This window comes from Callithrix jacchus, chromosome 20, assembly GCF_049354715.1.
Source record: "Callithrix jacchus isolate 240 chromosome 20, calJac240_pri, whole genome shotgun sequence".
In the NCBI taxonomy this organism is placed as follows: domain Eukaryota; kingdom Metazoa; phylum Chordata; class Mammalia; order Primates; family Cebidae; genus Callithrix; species Callithrix jacchus.
The window spans coordinates 15,646,329-15,663,701 of NC_133521.1; the positions used below are offsets into that span (position 1 = coordinate 15,646,329).

Genomic DNA, 17,373 nt, shown 5'->3' on the forward strand with positions numbered 1-17,373 from the left:
AGCAGGGGCTGGAGCCCTCGGTCTGGGGTAGGCTCACTCCTCACCTGGGATGCAGGCAAGGCCTGCCCTTTATACCCCCGGGGCAGGGAGGGGGCTTACTGCACAGGCTCGAAGCCCACCCCCAGGGAGCAGGGTCCTGGGGTAGAGGCAGCACCCCGAGCTGAGAGGCTGGGGTCTTCTTACGCTGCCTCCTCCCAACAGACTTTGTTTCCCACCTGCAGAACGGACATAGCATGGTCCGCCCTGACTCCTCCCAGGGGGCACAGGAGGTTGCAAAACAGATTCTGGAAAAGTCATAGAACTTTTTTAAAAGGAAAGGAAAAAAAAAGCCCATCAGGTAAAGGCAGCCTGGTGACTATAATCCTGGGGGAGACTCCCCCTCCCACCCTGCTACTCCCTCCAGACTCACCCGAGGGCTGCAGCTTCCTCCGGATGGAGCCAGGGCGGCTACTGGTCCCGGAGCTGGGGGCTGAGTGGGCCCGTGCCGAGGGCTGTGGTATCTGACTAGCCGGCTCCCACTGTGGACAGGGAAGGGAGGGTAGGTGGGGGCCACAGCTGCCCTGGCCCGCACCCCGCTGTGCTGCTCTCTCCTCCCCTGCCCTGCCTCCTAACCTCCGAACACTCAGCTTCCTCATCTGCAAAATGGGCAGGATGCTCGTGCCCCAGCCTCATGTTATGTCAAGAATTAAATGAGATAGTACATGTAAAGAAGTCAACTAGTTACCACTTAGCACCTAGTGCCACGCCCATGGCCAGCTGGTCACCCCACAGGAGCCCTGGAGGCCAAGAATAAATACCTGCACTGAAGAGGCTTCTGGCTGTGGGTTCCAGCTGTAGCTCCACCCACCTCCGGCAGCTTCACCCCGCCCCACCCTGCTGCTCTGGGATGTTTCCGCCCAGCTCCCTGCTCCTGCCATGATCCAAAGTCTCTGACCCAGGGCTACCTGAGCCAGGTCTCTGGCAGTCCCCGTACCTCTAGATGCTCCTGGCTTGACCAGGACCCAAGCTCTGCCCTGCGTAGCCCGGGCCCCAGCTCCACAGAGCGCACCCGCTCAGCAAACTTGAGGGAATAGAGTGTCTCACTGGTGTTCTTCTCCACTGGGGACACCTAGAGGACACAAGAGCTCACTGCCCACCTGGGCCAGCTGGAGGGGCAGCAGGGTCACAAGGGAGCTCACAGCTGGAGACGTCAGAAGGCCTCCTGGAGAGGACCGAGGGACAGGGTAGGAGGGCAGGCAAGGTGGCAGAGGTGGCGTGGTCAAAGGTGGAGAGGAGGGACTGGGAGTTACACCAGGTGTGTGTGGCCAGGTCTGGGGCAGGGGGGCTGTTGCTGACTCTGGAGCTGCTGAGACAAGGGTCCTTCACAGCCTGGGGTGCCTGGGTCTTGCTGCTAGCTAAGTACCTACACGCCAGGGACTGCTCCCTTCTAACCCAAGGCCCTCACCTGTACCACCATGAGGGTCTTGCTGTCACCACTAAGCGAATCCTGCAGCAGGTAAGTGAGCTTGGAGTTGCGGAAGGGCACATGGCCCTGGCGGGAGCGCAGGGCAGCAATGACGTCCCCCAGAGCTGACAGTGACTTGTTGATGTGCTGCGCCTCCCGCAGACGGCTGCCTTCGGCTCCGGACTTGCCCACACGCTCGGACCCAGCCAAGTCCACTAGGTTCAACTTCCCTGCAGGGAAGGCACCAAGCAGATCAGACCTGCCCTGTCCCTGGGGGCATGGGGCTCCTCAGGCCAGGCTGCCCGCCCCCTCACCCGTGGTACGGAGGCCTGTGCTGCAGTCCACGCCTCGCACCGTCACGATGAGCAGCGCGTGCGAGCGGGAGCTGTGCTCATTCAGGTTGGTGAACTCCGTTGTGCGGTTGGTGTGGCCAAACTCAAACACCTGGGGGATGGGGAGTGGGAGGGTGAGGCACGGCGCTGAGAATGTGGTCCTCAGTCACCTGGCCCCGAGCACCCCAGAGGAGTGACACCCCCACCCCCGCAGTTTAGACGAGGAAACAGGCTCAGAGGGGCATGGGCACTTGCCCGAGGGTGCATGCTTAGGACACAGCAGAGCCTACATTCAAATCCAGGTCTTCCCTCTAGAGCAGCGTGGCTGTGGCCAGGGGCCCGCTCCTCCACACCTTGTTGATGTCGTCCACGCTCTGCACCTGGAACTCAGTCAGCCCTGGCACATACAGCTGCCCACTGCCGTCTGGGCACAGCCGGATCTCCAGTTTTTCCTGAGGCTCTTTCCCCAGCAGGTCCCTGGAGGGGCAGGTGAGACAGTCACCCCCTCCTCCCATTTCTGGCTGCTGCTTGTACTGCACCCAGAGCCCCAGTCAGGAGTGTTCCCCCAACCTACAAAGCCTTCTTCAGCCATCAGCTAAGCGCATATCCTCCAGCTCCTCCCCCATAACTCAGCTGAACATGTGGAGACCTCACTGTTGCCCAGAAGGCCTGTGGATGGCGCTACTCCTGCCTCCGAAATGCAATGAGCCCCTGCGGGCAGGGCCTGCAGCTGCCCACTCCCACCCATGGCCACCTGCTGCAGCCCACAGGGAGGAGAGTCACAACTTGCAGCTAGGTCCCTTGGCAGCCTCATCTGGTCCCTGCACTCCCTTCAGGAAGACCCCACTTCCTATCTCCCGTTACTCCAGCACCACCCCACCTGAGGACCCCAAAGCTGCCCCTGAGGCCTACTCCCCTCACACTGGGGCTCCTACCTGAGGACCTCGTTGTAGATCTCGGCGGCGCTGACAGTGATGGTGTACTCCCAGTCGGATGCCTTCTCCTGCACCTCGGAGAAGAGCAGCTGCAGGGCCCGCTGGTTGATACCTGGGTTCTCTGGGGTCCCCTGGGGGCAGAAGGAAAGGCCCCAGTGAGCCAGGCCTGTCCCCAAAGATGCTTGTGTGGCATCTGTCCCCCAAGCCCTTTGGCTATCCCTCACAGGCAAGTCTCCTTGCCCAAACCTCCTACCTACAAGCCAGTGCCCCCCAAAATGCCCTCTGCCAGCTGCAGGCTATTGTGCCTCTATTTCCCCGACATTAAAATGGCATCACCCTGCCAGGACTGCCCTGAGACTTAGGGTACAGCGCTGGGGTGAGGGACCTGGCCAGACCACACAGACAGCTGAGGGACAGGTGCATGCCTGGCCCTGCAGGGCCACCTAGAAGGGGCACTAGAAATGAATGATCCCGCCTCTGCCCAGAAAGGGGCTGAGTCTCAGGGAGGCTGTGACCTGGGTTCTGTGGGTGATGGAAAGGAGGCACAGGTGGAGCAGGACAGGGTCCTGGGGCAGGAGGGGTGGGCTGGCCTTTCTAGAAGGAAACCTGGAGTCCCCACCTGGGCCCTCAAGGCCCTGGGAGTTGGACCCTCGCCCCTCCTCCGACAGCACCTCCCACCCTCTCTCTATTCCTGCCGCAGGGGCCTCCTGGCCAAGCCTCAGGTGCGGCTGGTGTGCTCTGGCCTCTTGGCCTTGGCCCTGCAGCTCCCTCTGCCCCAGGTGCTCCTGTTTGCCCCTCGGCCAGCTCAGTCATCTCCCTCAGGGAGGCTGCTCCCAAGATGCCCCCTCAGGGAGGCTGTTCCTTCGTCCAGCACCCCCAAACACCCCGTCCCTTCCCCTTGTCAGTTCCACATCCCTGGTTTTATTTTTCTCCATGGCCTGACGGGACACTCACTGATTTGTGTGGACCCTGCTGTCTCCCCATAGCCAGGTTGGTCCTGTGGGGCCAGGGACTGTTTGGGTCACAGCCATGCCTGGCACAGTGCCTGGTACACTTCAGGCCTCAGCAGATATGCTTGAGGACAGAAGCTCTGATGTTCCCAGGGGTCACCTCAACACTAAGCAACTCCAAAACAGACCTGGGAGCCCAGGGGGCGCTGCACACACCCCCTTCCTCCTCCCGCCTGGCCTGGCCTACCCCCACTAATGAGTCTCACCAGTCCCAGAATCAAGGGAACAGCAGAGTCCAGATGGGAAATGGAGGGCCGCCATGGCAGGCCCCCACCCAGCAGGCCCACCCAGCCCTTACCCCTGTCTAGAGGCCGGGCACCTGGCCTCCTCCCCACCTGGGGAATCCCACTGCACCCCTCAAGAGCCAGGGCTAGCTTTACACTGCCCTCTAACCACAGTCAAGCACCTTCCTAGTCTCAACACCCCCCTCCCTGGCCGGCCACCTGCTCCACTACACCTCGGAGGGTGCAGGCGACCAGCAGGGAGAGGAAGGTGTGGCCTGGCCCCAGGGGCCGCCAGCAAGAGCTGGGCTCCCCACAACAGCCTTCACATTGCCAGTCTTGCCCTGGGATCTCCTTGAGGACTGAGACCCACCCCTCATCTCAGAGTCCCCAGGCCCGGCCCGAGCCAGCTGTAAAGCAGGAGCATGCAGTGCACACGTAAAATGTAGCCCAGTCGTGAGAGGCAGGTACCCTGCCCTGGTCTCTGTCCCCAGGCCGAGATCCCTGTGATGAAAGTCCCCCCTTGCCTCTCCCCCAGTCCTGCTGGGTGCATCACAGGTGCCTTGGGCAAGGGGGCCCCCCATCTTCAGGCCTGGTGCCTCGGGGCTAACATGGATAATGACAGCCTCTGCTTCTGGGTTGTGAGGACCAAATGAGGCAAAACACACATTGTATAAAACCCCAAGACCAGTGAGGGAGGCTGCATTCCCTTCACACTTCACTGTGAACCCCATCCCGTCGGGCAGGCACCTACCTCCATTGTGTACGTTTTGCCGGCCCCTGTCTGGCCATATGCGAAGATGCAGACGTTGAAACCGTCGATGCAAGAGGTGATCAGGGCCTGCACTTCCTGGAACACCTGGGAGGGTGGTGGGAAGGAGGCTGGGGGACTTCCAGGGCCAGGGGGACCAGGGCCCCCCACCAGCTGCAAGTCCAGCCACCTCCCCAACAATGTTATCCTTCAGCAATACCACAGCATGTGTTACTGCAGTCACTCAGTTCAATGATTCATGACTCATGAGTCATACATTAGACATCAGTGGGCAACTGGGCTGCCCAAAGATAACAGGGAAGAAGACAGGCCAGCTCCTCCTGTTCCCTCTCTCAAAGAGCGCTCAGCACAAGGAAGGCAGAGGCCAGCACATGCCTGGTGCCTCTCTGGCCTGGGCCTGCCTGCCAGCCACCAGAGAATCGGAGCAAAGGTAGAACCAGACATGAGCACAGGAGGGCACAGGCATGGCAGGTTGGCCTGGGCAGATAAGGGAAGAGTGGACGCTGAGAACACATGATTCTTATGCAGCCTGGGGGGTTAGGGGGATCCCTAGGAAGGCGCAGGGGACTGATACAGGAGGGTACTCCTGCATGGAGATGGGCAGGGTCATGAAGATGGGTGGGGCCATGTGGGTGGGCAGTCACAGGCATGAGGGAGAGGGGCTGTGATGCTGGGAGGGGCCTGAAGGTGGGTGAGGCCATATGGTGGGAGGGTGGGAGTGGCACATGGTAGGAGGGGTGAGACAGGCCATGCAGATGGGAGGAGCCACAGCCATGAGGGTGGGATGGGCTGTGATGGTAGGAGGGGCCTTGAGAGTACGTAGGGCCACACAGTAGAAGGGGCCATGTGGATAGGAGGAAACACAGCCATGGTGGTGGGAGGGACTGTGGGTGGAGCCATGTGGTAGAAGGGGGTGTGGATATAGGAGGGGCCACATGGTAGGAGGAGCCACAGCAGAGAGAATGGGATGGCTTATGATAGTGGGAAGGGCCTTGAGGGTAGGTGGGGCCACACAGAGGGTGGGGCCACACAGTGGAAGGGGCCATAGGGATAGGAGGAACCACAGCCATGGGAAGAGTTGGGCTGTGTCTGGAGCTCTCCTTCCTAAGCAGGCTTCCAAGACCTTTGGTCTTAACTTCCCACCCTCTTCTGTCCTCCAGAGGAAGGAGCCAGAACCTGGCTTCCCACTTTGTATTCCTGCACCCCCTACTCTTGCACTTCTTCCTGCCCAGCCCCTCTCCCTCCATGTGAGTCCATCTTTCCCTCCCTCCACTGCTTTCCCGTCCCTCACGGGGCTACACTCACGTCCTGCTGTGAGGCCTGTGGGGAGAAGACCTTGTCCAGCTCGAAGGACACAGGCTTGCCCTTGTGCAGCAGGTGGATAATGGAGTCATCATCGGCATCAAAAGTCACAGCATTGGTGGCCTCGGGTCCTTCCCCGTCCTCTTTGGTGACTGGCCGGACACGAGCAATCACTCGGATGTTCCCTGGGTTGGTTGGGGATAGATGGAGAGATGGGCCCAGGCCGTGTCAAGACCAGTCTCCACTCTGGTCCACTGGTCTGTCCCAGGCAGACTCGTTAGCCTAGGAGTCCCCCAACTTTTAAGCATAGTCCCCTAGGGGAAGGAGGCCCAAAAAGCTGTTATCAGTCACTCACACTATAGTATGAATTCACTTAGTACATTTTCTTCCTGAACAGACCAGGTGACAGGGGTGGCACTCTGCCTTGGGGATGGGGTGGAAAAGTCAGTTGTGGGGCTCAGGCACTGCACCCAGTCAGGGTGAGACACCAGGACAGACACTGTCTTTTTCTCCCTGGACTTCAGTTTCTTAGACAATGAGGGGCTTGGGCCTGAAAGAGCAAAAAGTCTTGTCCTGAATGGCAGGACAGGGCTTGGGAATCAGATGGGCATAGAGGCCTAGGCAGCAGCTGATGACTGGCAGAGTATCTGAGGGCCCAGATAGTGGGGCAGCCACAGGGGTGTCTGGTGGCATGAGCTAGTAATGCCACCATCTACTTCCAGCCTTCGTTGTGTTCCTGGAATGAAGAGGAAACGCCCCCCACCACCAGCATGGTCCACCCGCCCTCCCGCTTCGCCTATCCATTCCAGCTCACAGTCCAGGTCTCAGCTCTAAATTTGCCTTCTCTGGGAAGCCCCTCAACATACATGACTGTCACATACCCAGGAGCCTGTCTCAGCTCTGGAAGTGGGCAGGGTTGGGGTTCCTGACAATTAATCATCATTGTCTATTCTCACACCAAAATGAGCACGGGGAAGCAGTCTGTGGGGCTGTGACCGTAGCCTTGACTGTAGCCTCGGGCTGGAACAGCCCCTGGCTCAGAGCAGGTGCACTAGAGCTCCATGCAGTGAATGGTAGAGTCTCAAGCTTCACCAGGCCCCAGGTCAGAACAAGTAGCATTCCAGCCACTCCTTACCCAGTGCTGCAATACCACACCCCTTGGCCACCCAGGGCCTCGGGAGTCACCTGCTCGGGCATTGGGGCCGGGGCTTCTGAGCTGGACAGACCCAAGTTCAAATCCAAGGCAGAACATTTACTAGCCATGTGGCTTTGAGCAAGTTCCCTGCCCTCTCTGTGCCTCCATTTCCTTATCTACAGAGATAGGATCAGAATAGTGCCTAAGTGGGGGTGAGCTCCAAGCACAACTACGAAGCCAGGCCGGGGACCCCGAGGCCGGCACCCACCCCCAGCCCTCCCCAGTCACCTTTCAGCCGCACGAGCTCATTGTGGCATTTCTTGCGCAGCTGCAGCTCGCGGCGGTACTTGCGCAGCAGCTCCTGGTTGTTGCTGTTGACCTCCTCGATGGCCTGGCCTATCTGGTGGGGGATGGGGGTGCACACCGCTGTCAGAGGGCTGGCTCCAGCAGCCTTGCCGGCTCAACTGCTCACCTGTGAGGTGCCTCCCACCCCTGGCTGAGAACCTGACACCCACTGTCACATATCAGGCAGTCCCAATCACCCCTCTGGGTAGGTACTGCTTCCATCCGCATTTTACAGATGAAGAAACTGAGCCCCAGAGACGCTAAGCTGACAGCTTGAGGCTGCTGTAGCGCTTGACTATGTGATTCAGCCAGACTCAAATTCCAGCTCTACACCTGAGTAGCAGGGGACCTGAGACCACTGGCTCACTGTCTTTAAACCTCAGTTTTCTCATGGGGAAGACAGGGATAATACCATCTAACTCATAAATCTGTAAAGATCTCCCAGTTACATTTCACAGGGGAAAAAAGATGCAAAATCACACATCCCCTTTCTGGGGTAGAAGGGAAGTGCATAGTCATCCTTGGTAACTGTGGAGGAATGGTTCCATGACCACCCCACCCCAGGATATCAGAATCTGCAGATGCTCAAGCCCCTGATATAAAATAATATCATGTTTGCCTGTAACCTACACATATCCTCCCGTATACTTTTTTTTTTTGAGACAGAGTCTTGCTCTGTTGCCCAGGCTGGAGTGCAATCACAGGTCCATGGACATGGTGGAAACTCATTGTGAGTGGCGTGATCTTGACTCACTGCAGCTTCAACCTCCCAGGCTCAAGCAATCCTCCTACCTTAGCCTCCTGAGTGGCTGGGACTATAGGTGCAAGCCACCACACTCAGCTAGTTTTTAAATATTTTTTGTAGAGATGGGGATCTCACTATGTTGCCCAGGCTGGTCTTGAACTCCTGGGCTCAAGTGCTCCTTCTGCCTCAGCCTCCCAAACTGTTGAGATTACAGGCATGAGCCACTGTATCCAGCCCCTCCGAGGTACTTTAAATCATCTCCAGATTACTTACAATACCTAATACAATGAATATGCTGTGTAGGGGCTTGGTGTTGTGGAGTTCAAGACCAGCCTGGGCAACATAATGAACCACGTCTCTAATAAATTTTTTTTTTTTAATATGTATGTAGCCGGGTGTGGTGGCTCACACCTGTAATCCCGGCACTTTGGGAGGCTGAGGTGGGCAGATTACGAGGTCAAGAGCTTGAGACCATCCTGGCCAACATGGTGAAACCCCGTCTCTACTAAAAGTACAAAAAATTAGCCAGGTGTGGTGGTGTGCACCTGTAGTCCCAGCTACTCAGGAGGCTGAGCAGGAGAATTGCTTGAAACCAGAAAATGGAAGTTGCAGTGAGCTGGGATCGCACCACTGTACTCCAGCCTGGTGATAGAGTGAGACTGTCTCAAAAAGAAGAAAATATGTATGTAACATGTTTTTTGTTTGTTTTTGAGATAAGAGTCTCATTCTGTCACCCAGGCTGGAGTGCAGTGACACAATCTTGGCTCACTGCAACCTCCACCTCCTGGGTTCAAGCGATTCTCCTGCCTCAGCCTCCTGAGTTGCTGGGATTACAGGCACCTGCCACCACGCCTGGCTAATTTTTATATTTTCAGTACAGAGTTTCACCACGTTGACCAGGCTGGTCTCAAACTCCTGACCTTGTGATCTGTTCGCCTCAGCCTCCCAAAGTGCTGGGATAACAGGTGTGAGCCACCTTGCCTCGCCTGCATGTTTGAAATATGAAGTTAACTGTAACATGTTTGGTTTAAAGAATCATAGTAAGGCCGGGTGCAGTGGCTCAGCCCTGTAATCCCAGCACTTTAGGAGGCCAAGGCGGGTGGATCACGAGGTCAAGAGATTGAGACCATCCTGGTCAATATGGTGAAACCCCATCTCTACTAAAAATACAAAAAATTAGCTGGGCATGGTGGCGCGTGCCTGTAATCCCAGTTACTCAGGAGGCTGAGGCAGGAGAATTGCCTGAACCCAGGAGGCGGAGGTTGCGGTGAGCCGAAATCGTGCCATTGTACTCCAGACTGGGTAACAAGAGAGAAACTCCATCTAAAAAAAAAAAAAAAAAAAAAGAAGTAAAGGCCGGGTGCAGTGGCTCATGCCTGTCATCTCAGCACTTTGAGAGGCCGAGGCAGGTGGATCACGAGGTCAGGAGTTTGAGAGCACGCTAGCCAATGTGGCAAAACCCCGTCTCTAATAAAAATACAAAAAAATGAGCTGGGCGTGGTGGTGTGCACCTATAGTCCCAGCTGCTTGGGAGACTGAGGCAGGAGAATCACTTGAACCCGGGAGGCGGAGGTTGCAGTGAGCCGAGATGGTGCCTCTGCACTCCAGCCTGGGTGACAGAGTGAGACTCTGTCTCCAAAACAAATAGAAAAAAAGAATCATAGTAAGACAAATACCCGAATACCTGCCCTGAGCAGTCTAGTTTCAAACAGGGCCTCTAAGGGTAGCACTAAGTGTCATGGTGGGTGAGGCGAGGCTGCTATCTGAGGGGCTTTGTCTGAGCTTTGGAGGGAAGCCCTGGGTGGATGTCGTGCCTCTCCCAATGCACTCCTCAATCTGCATCCTCACACCCTCTGCCCTCACTCACCTCGGCCTTGACGCTCCTGAGTGCCTCCTGCAGCAGCAGCGGGAAGCCGCGCACCTGCCGCTTGAGCCCGTTGTAGTCATTGGTGAGGGTCCGCAGAGCCGGCTGCAGCGTCAGCAGGTTGGTCCTAACGCCTGTGGGGACACTCGGGGTGTGAGGCTGGAGGGGATGAGGGGCTTCAGCATGGGGCAGACAGGGCCCAGCCGGCCAGCTCACCTGCCAGATTCTCATGCACGGCCTTCATCTCCACCTGGGCTCTAGCGAAGGCCTCCTCAATGGCCCGGTTCTTGTCCTCCTCCAGGGACTGCATCTCCTCCAGCATCTGCCCATGCGCCCGCTCCAGCTCCGACTCGTACATGGCAATCTGGCAGCCACACCAGGAAAAGGATCAGTAACTTGGGGTGCGGGAGGGAGAGGGGTAGGGGCCGTACGGAGAAAAAAGCCCCACTGCTCACTTCCCATGCATGTGAACACACGTGTGCACACACACAGAGCAGAGGGGTAGGCCGGCCTTCTCTCCCTCCCCACATAGGGCTGTGAGCTCTGTGCACTCAACCCAGCACCAACCCAGGGCTGACCACATGTCAGGTGCCCAAGCCATGTGCCCTCAGGAAGGTAGGAGAGGATCTCTGTGATGACAGCGACAGGTGCCACTGTTGAGCTTACTGAGCACAGCCTGGGTGCTGAGCCCTTGGCAAAAACCTTCTTGGGATCACGTTCCTGAGTCCCCACTGCACAGTGGGTTCTGGGACCAGATAGTGTTGTAAGAGATGAGGAAATGGTCTCCGGACAAAACTCAGCCCGGGTCCCATGGCCATCAGCGAGAGGAGGGACTGGACCCCATGTCTGTGGGTTGCCAAATGTTTGACCGATGCATTGGCTCAGGGCCTGGCTTCCTGGCCGGGTGTGATCCCTACGCAGCCTGTGTACCTGTGCCCGGAGCCGCGCGGTCAGCTGGTGTGAGCTCTGCAGCTGCTGCTCCATCTCCTTCAGCACCTGCCTCTGCATGGCCACCTGCTCCTGCAGGTGCTGGTTCCGGGCCTGGGTCTCACTGAGGGCCTGCTTGGTCTTGGGCGACTCCACCTCCACTGTCTTGATGACATACTGCGGGGCGAGGGAGGAATGGCGCATGGAGCTCTGTGGGCACCAGACCCCACTCCAGACCCTGAGACACAGCCGGCCAGGGGAAGGAACCCTCAGGAACATCCCGCTCAGAAATGTGGGAAAACCTAGAGGAGCCTTGAGGTCCCAGCTTTCCAGAAAGCTGCAGGGTCTCCTGGAACCTTCTCATCTTAACAAGAGGCTACTGTGAGCCTGGGTGGGGCCCCATCCTGGGACAAACCAGAAAGGCAAAGGTGAGGGCAGAATCCAAGGGCTGTGCTGCATCTATGCCTGGCACCTCGGCTGCTGGATGCCTACTCAGTGCCTGGTCCTGGATAGCAGGAAGGAGATGGTGCAGGACCAAGCACAGAACAGGAATGATTCCTCCACCCACTCGCACCTACCTATTCACCAGGACAAGCCCCTCTTATGGGCTGGCCACCAGGGGCCTTGGGCAGAGGCACAGATCAGCTGGGCAAGGCAGGGCTCACCTTGACAGGTGGGGACTGGGCCCGCAGGCTGGCGATGGTCTCGTGGCTGTCACGTAGGCGCCGGCTGAGCCGCTCTTCCTCCTGCGCCTTCTCAGCCAGGCAGTCCTTGAGCCGCAGCTCCACCTCGGCCAGCCGGTCGGTCTTCTGCTGCACCTCCAGGTTCAGCTCTGACAGCATGCCTTTGCTTTCCGCCATCTCCAGCTGCAGCTGGGACAGCTTGTCACGGAGCTGGGCGCTCTCCTGCAGCCATTGGGAGGCACTGGATGAGTGCAAGGAACAGGCGCCCGGTGAGGAGCATGGGGGCCTCGGCCATTCTGCTCACCTGGCTGTGCTCACAGCCGGGGCAGGGGCCCAGCGGCTTTGCACGAAGCTCCTGCAGCTCGGCCTCGCAGCGCCGCATCTCCTGCCTCAGTCTCTCATTCTCTACCATCAGCAGGTCCCGGTGCTTCTCCAAGTCGGTGCCCCCCTGCAGAGAACCAGGGCCAAGGGGGTGCATGTGGCAAGGGCAGAGGGTGGGGAAAGGAAGAGGGGCCGGAGGAGATGGCACAAAGGCAGGAGAGAGAGGAGAGGTGTGGAGAAAAGCAGAGGGAGGAGAAAAAAGAAAACAGCAAGGGACGGAGAGGAGGGAATAAGCTCAAGAGAGAAACCAAGGAAAAGACAGTGGAGGGCCGAGTCCAGAGGGTGGCCTGCGCTCCCTGCTGCCCCCATCCTATTCTGCGTGTGAAAGTCACAAGGAGAGGCATATTTATACCAGGGTTCACACTCCTGCTTCATAGCAGCAACGGAGAAGGAACCTCCCACCCCTTGGAGCCTCGAGGCCTCTGAGGGCCCTAGGAGGTGGGGATAAGCACTCTTGGTGTGTTTCTGAGATGGTAGGATGTGCACACTCAGGAAAGTGAGCGTCGCACCCCTGCCCCTGGCAGGGCCCATCTACACAGGGCCAGGCCAGCCCCCTGCGCTGCCCCAGGACAGCCTTGTGGCCTCACCAGCTCAGATCGCAGTCGGCTCACTTCCTGGGCCTGGCTAATGAGCTTCTCCTTCAGGTGTTCCACCTGTGGGCACAAAGTTGGGAGTGAGGTGAGCCTCGGTCCTCAGCTGCTGCCCACACCCAGGCCTCCTGCCCAGCAGCAGGGATGACTGACGTGGCTGTGGCTTCTTCTAAGGCTGTGGCCTTAGGTCCCACTGTGTTCAAGCATCCCGTCACACCTGGGACCTCAGGTGACAGAAACCTGGGCTGGTGCTGACAGCCTCCAGTGCCCTCTCTCCCTCCACAGGACAAAGCCAGCCCCAGCTCTTCAGGAAAGCCCAGAGAGCAAGTGCAACCAAGTCCGCCCCGACGCCACCCAGGCCCACAGAGCAGCAGCCCACCCTCGGGACCCCTCCTGACACGAGCCCCTCCCGAAGCCTGTACCTGCCTGTGTATATGTAACTTTATGTTCTCTCTCCTTAAAGGGGCCTCAGATTGTACATACTCCAGGCCCTCTGAGCCCTGGACCCGCCCTGGCCCAGCCCCCAGATTTTTCCACTTGGGGTGGTCTCTGGCAAGTTGGCCTGTGGAGATGGGGCTGCCGGTGCCCAGGGCACACCTGGCTCCTGTAGCTACCCTGCTCCCACTGCCTTGCAGGAGAGCTGTGGCAGCCACAGCTGTTAAAGGGAGAAGGGGGTGTGCGTCCCATGAGGAAGCCATGGCTACTTGGCTTATCTGGACCCCAGAGGAGGAGACACTGTCATGGTCCCATTAGGGCAGATCCCAGGGGGTAGCCCTTTCCTGGAGCTGTCCTCCAACCCCCCAAGGCCCCCGACCCTGGTCTCACATCAGCCCACCCCCAGAAACCTCTCCTCAGGAAACAATCCACAGACACCGACTTTGGCTCCAGCTTCCATCAGGGCCTGTTTAGACTTTTCTTGCAGAACGTCTCGTGGTGAGCACCCATCAGCTCGGGAAAGGTGCACTAAGAGCCAGATTACTGTGTGGTGGTTTAGGAGGCTAATGCAGCTGGGTTCTCATTACTAAATACAGGCAACAACATCCACTGACTACAGGGGACAGCCAGGTAAGGCAGATAAGGGGCTGTGCAAGGCTGGGCCCCCGAGAATCCCCTAAGAAGGCAGCCACCATGTGCTCCCCTTGGACCACAGGAGGTGGGAACGCACTCCCAGCATCGCCAAACTTCTTATCTTTCAAGAGATGCCTAGGCCGGCCTGGGCAACATAGCAAGGCCCCACCTCTATAAAAAGTTTCAAAACTCAGCCAAGTGTGCCGGTGCCCGCCTATGATCCCAAGTGTAATCTGGAGGCTTAGGTGGGAGGATCACCTGAGCCCAGGAATATGAAGCTGCAGTAAGCTATGACAGCGCCACTGCACTCCAGGGTGACAGAGCGAGACTGTCACATACACACACAAAAAAAGAGGCTTAGGGTCTGCTCCCTTAGCACTGCCAGCAGCATGCATCGGCCGTAGTGAAGACAGGCCAGACATTTGGATTTTGGGGGTGTGTGTGTAAAATCTCCCTACTTTACATGGTTGAGATGTCATCAAATAAGGCAGCATTTGGCCTCGGAGGTCCATGTCTCCCGGGGCTCAGGAGAGCAGCTGACCCACAGCATCCAGGCCAGCTCTGAGGTCAGGGAGGAAGTGAGCCAAGGGATCCACCCCCATCTCTGAGGAAAAGTCCAGGGAGCTGGCATCACCTGCTCGCAGTGAGGCAGGGGGGTTCCAAGACGCAACACCCAGCTGAATGGCTGGGAGCCCAGCCAGGCCTCCTGGGGGACAAGCAGGTGACTCAAGGGCCAGGCCCTGGAAGGTCAGCTCTGCCACCACCTACACAAGCACATTCCTTCCTAGCAACACGCTGGGCCACAGGTCAGGCAGAGAGGCAGAGCTCATGCCACTTCCCTGCCCGCTCAGTGCCCGATGAGAGGACGGCTCAAGTCCTTCGGCCCCGGGTGCCAGCAGGGACAGTTTACATGAGGCGGCCTTTCTGCGTTAGTCCTAAAATTGAGAATACCCTGAATACCCGGCATTAGAGGAGTGGGCAGGTGAAATACATGTGAATATACGTTACATAGACTATTAGGTCCTCATTGCATTCATGTTTGCCAGGAGTTTTAAGGGCTCATCAACATATTAAGAAAAATCTGAAAAACAATTGAGTGTACAGTACTAAAAGTGGGGGTCTCTGGACTGTGGAATTATAGTTGACGAAATCTTCATGCTTTTCAGTGATTTTTTTTTTTGAGGCAGGGTCTCATGCTGTCCTCCAGGCTGGAATGCAGTGGCACGATGATCTAGGCTCACTGCAGCCTAGACCTGCTGGTCTGAAGCTGTCCTCCCACCTCAGCCTCCCGAGTGGCTGGGACTATAGGCACATGCTACCATGCCCAGCTAATTTTTTTTTTTAATGTATAAACAGGGTCTTGCCATATTACCCAAGCTGGCCTTGAATTCCTGGCCTCAAGCAATCTTCCCCACCTCAGCCTCCCAAAGTGCGGGGATTACAGGTGTGAGCCACTGTGCCCAGTCAGTAATTGTTACGTCTCAGAGAGTATGTATTCCTACTCTCCCTACCCCACATAAGTGAATCGACTTCCTTTTCAAAAGGTTGGCGTCTCCTCCCACCCTGTTCCCCTCCCTAGATAGGCTGCTGCCTCAGCACTGGGCTGGGCATGCTGACCTTGATCATCTTTACTGCCAGGCACTCAGACCCCGATGCAGGGAGAGTGGAGTGTGCCAGTGTTTGCTGGGGGTGGGAGGAGGGATACTGACAGGCCACCTGCCTGCAGCCCAGGGTCCTGTTCTGTTCTTGCATCACAATGGGAAACTGGGGGCTCCTGAGCTCTGTCTGGAATCTCAGAGGGACACCCAGAAGGAGGTGACTACAACCCGGGAGGCTCGGGAGCATGGGGGATGGTGAGAGAGTTGAGGTAGGGCCTGTAAAAAGCCCCTTTGTTCAGAGATGTCTGACAGTAGGTAATCTCAGGCTTGTCGTGGGCAGCGGAGCAGGGGAACGTGGCTGAGATGGCGGACTGGCACAGCGAGCACCCTGGCCAAGGCACCAGTGGCCTGTTCCGTGGCTGGCCAGCTCTATTGGGGGCTGGGGGTCGAGTTTGTGGGGAGATGCCCGCTTTCTGCTGCACTTGAAGGCAGGCAATCTCTCAGAGTTGGGGAAACCGGGCAAGAAGTCAGAGAGAAATGGAGGCACCTGAGGAAAAGGGATGGGAGTTGGCCTGGTAGAAGTGAGAGCCAAGAGCGGGCAGGGCCGGAGGGTAGAGCCTTCCTCGGGGGAGACCAAGGGCCCTTCACACACTCACCTCGGCTCCCAGCCAGTGAGGGCCGTCTGTGTCTCTGCGCCCAACAGAGGAGGGTCCCGAGTGCCAGCCTGGGGCCAGCACACAGTAGGGGCCTGATACATACTTGAAGTAGCCCCAAACGGGCAGGAGCCCGAGATAGGACAGAGGAGAAAGCAGGCTCCCCACCAGGCCACTGAGATGGTCCCAGGGCAGTGTGGACCTCAATCCAGGGCTGAGGATGGACCAGGCTGGGACTGTGGGACACCTTTCCCAGGCCCAAGCTCCTCATCAGCCAGAGCAACTGAGTCACCGGGCCTGGCTCAGGGGGCCTCAAGGGGCTTCTGCCCTGCCTGCGGAGGGGAAAAGGGAGCTGGGCCGGTCTGCTGACTTGACAACACCTGCATTTACACATCACAGGCTCAGCTGAGGGTGGGGCCAGCCAGCCCAGGTCTGTGTTTTCTCAGCTGTCTGCTCCCAAGGCGGCCTCTCACCATCGTAGAAAGAAAACTGCTGGTTACCTCCTTACCTCCCACCAAGCCCAGTCAACGATCATCAGCTGTCGGCTGAGGAAAAGAGGGCTCTCTCAGGCCAAAGTTGTTGAGCTGGGAAGGCCAGAGGGCCTGGGATCCAGATGACCTCAGGGGAACTCAGTGCAGAGGCCAGCGGGCGGACGCCCCGTGGAACCCGCAGAAGGCCTGATCCTGGCTCTGTGACCACCCGCCAGGCCTGTCTGTCCCCTGTCCGTGCCACCCTGCCTCTGTTGCCAAGTCTTCACCTCTGGGTCCTTCTGCCATTGACGGGCAGTAACAGCAGCTGACAATTCAAATTCTCAAGCCAGGCTGTCCAGGTTCTAATCCAGACATTCCCTTACTGGCTGGGTAACCTTGGACACGCCTCTTAAGTTATCTCTGTCTGTTGCTTTCCTTATTTGTATAATGAGGCGACCTCATCAAGGCTGTCTCGAGAATTAAATGAGATGATATATGCAAATGAAAGATCTGTGAAGGCAGGGGTTTCTGTCTGTTGTGTTCAGCACTGTACTCGCAGTGCCTGGTACGCAGTAGGTGTTCAGTATGTACATGTAGGAAGAATGCTGAACGCATGAGGGGCCAGCCAGAGCAGGGTTTGTGGATGAGGTTGGCAAGCAGAGGCAGAAGGGGCAGTGGGGCTGGAGTGTGCTAAGGATGCTCACCTCCACCAAAGGCAGGAGCTGCCACGCGGGTGCCATGTGGGAATGTCAGCGCAGAGGTGCTGCCACATCTTTCAATATTTTATGACAAAAAGGTAGTCCAGGGTTTTATGGGAATTTAAAAGATTTAAATGTTGGAATTCATTTGATTTTAAAAGCAAGGCAATTAGAACTAACAAATTCAAAGTTGAAGAATA

At 57.6% G+C, this 17,373-nt stretch overlaps 1 protein-coding gene across 50 annotated transcripts in view; it reads right to left on the reverse strand.

Annotated features, from left to right (window-relative positions):
- KIFC3 (kinesin family member C3) overlaps positions 1–17,373 on the reverse strand; it is a 106,349-nt gene that overhangs the window by 1,070 nt on the left and 87,906 nt on the right. For 24 of the 50 annotated variants that reach the window (XM_078358321.1, XM_078358294.1, XM_078358295.1 and 21 more), the window contains 15 exons: positions 12,684–12,749; positions 12,020–12,163; positions 11,698–11,937; positions 11,036–11,209; positions 10,322–10,469; positions 10,109–10,239; positions 7,440–7,551; positions 6,020–6,201; positions 4,697–4,801; positions 2,712–2,842; positions 2,130–2,253; positions 1,759–1,888; positions 1,445–1,674; positions 974–1,108; positions 410–518 (listed from right to left, as the gene is read on the reverse strand). In XM_078358321.1, the coding sequence (XP_078214447.1) occupies positions 410–518; positions 974–1,108; positions 1,445–1,674; positions 1,759–1,888; positions 2,130–2,253; positions 2,712–2,842; positions 4,697–4,801; positions 6,020–6,201; positions 7,440–7,551; positions 10,109–10,239; positions 10,322–10,469; positions 11,036–11,209; positions 11,698–11,937; positions 12,020–12,163; positions 12,684–12,749 (2,161 nt within the window). Of the gene's footprint in view, positions 1–179; positions 519–973; positions 1,109–1,444; positions 1,675–1,758; positions 1,889–2,129; positions 2,254–2,711; positions 2,843–4,696; positions 4,802–6,019; positions 6,202–7,439; positions 7,552–10,108; positions 10,240–10,321; positions 10,470–11,035; positions 11,210–11,697; positions 11,938–12,019; positions 12,164–12,683; positions 12,750–15,371; positions 15,461–17,373 lie in introns of those variants that run through there. The other 26 variants (XM_078358312.1, XM_078358310.1, XM_078358307.1 and 23 more) reach the window with 5 other exon arrangements.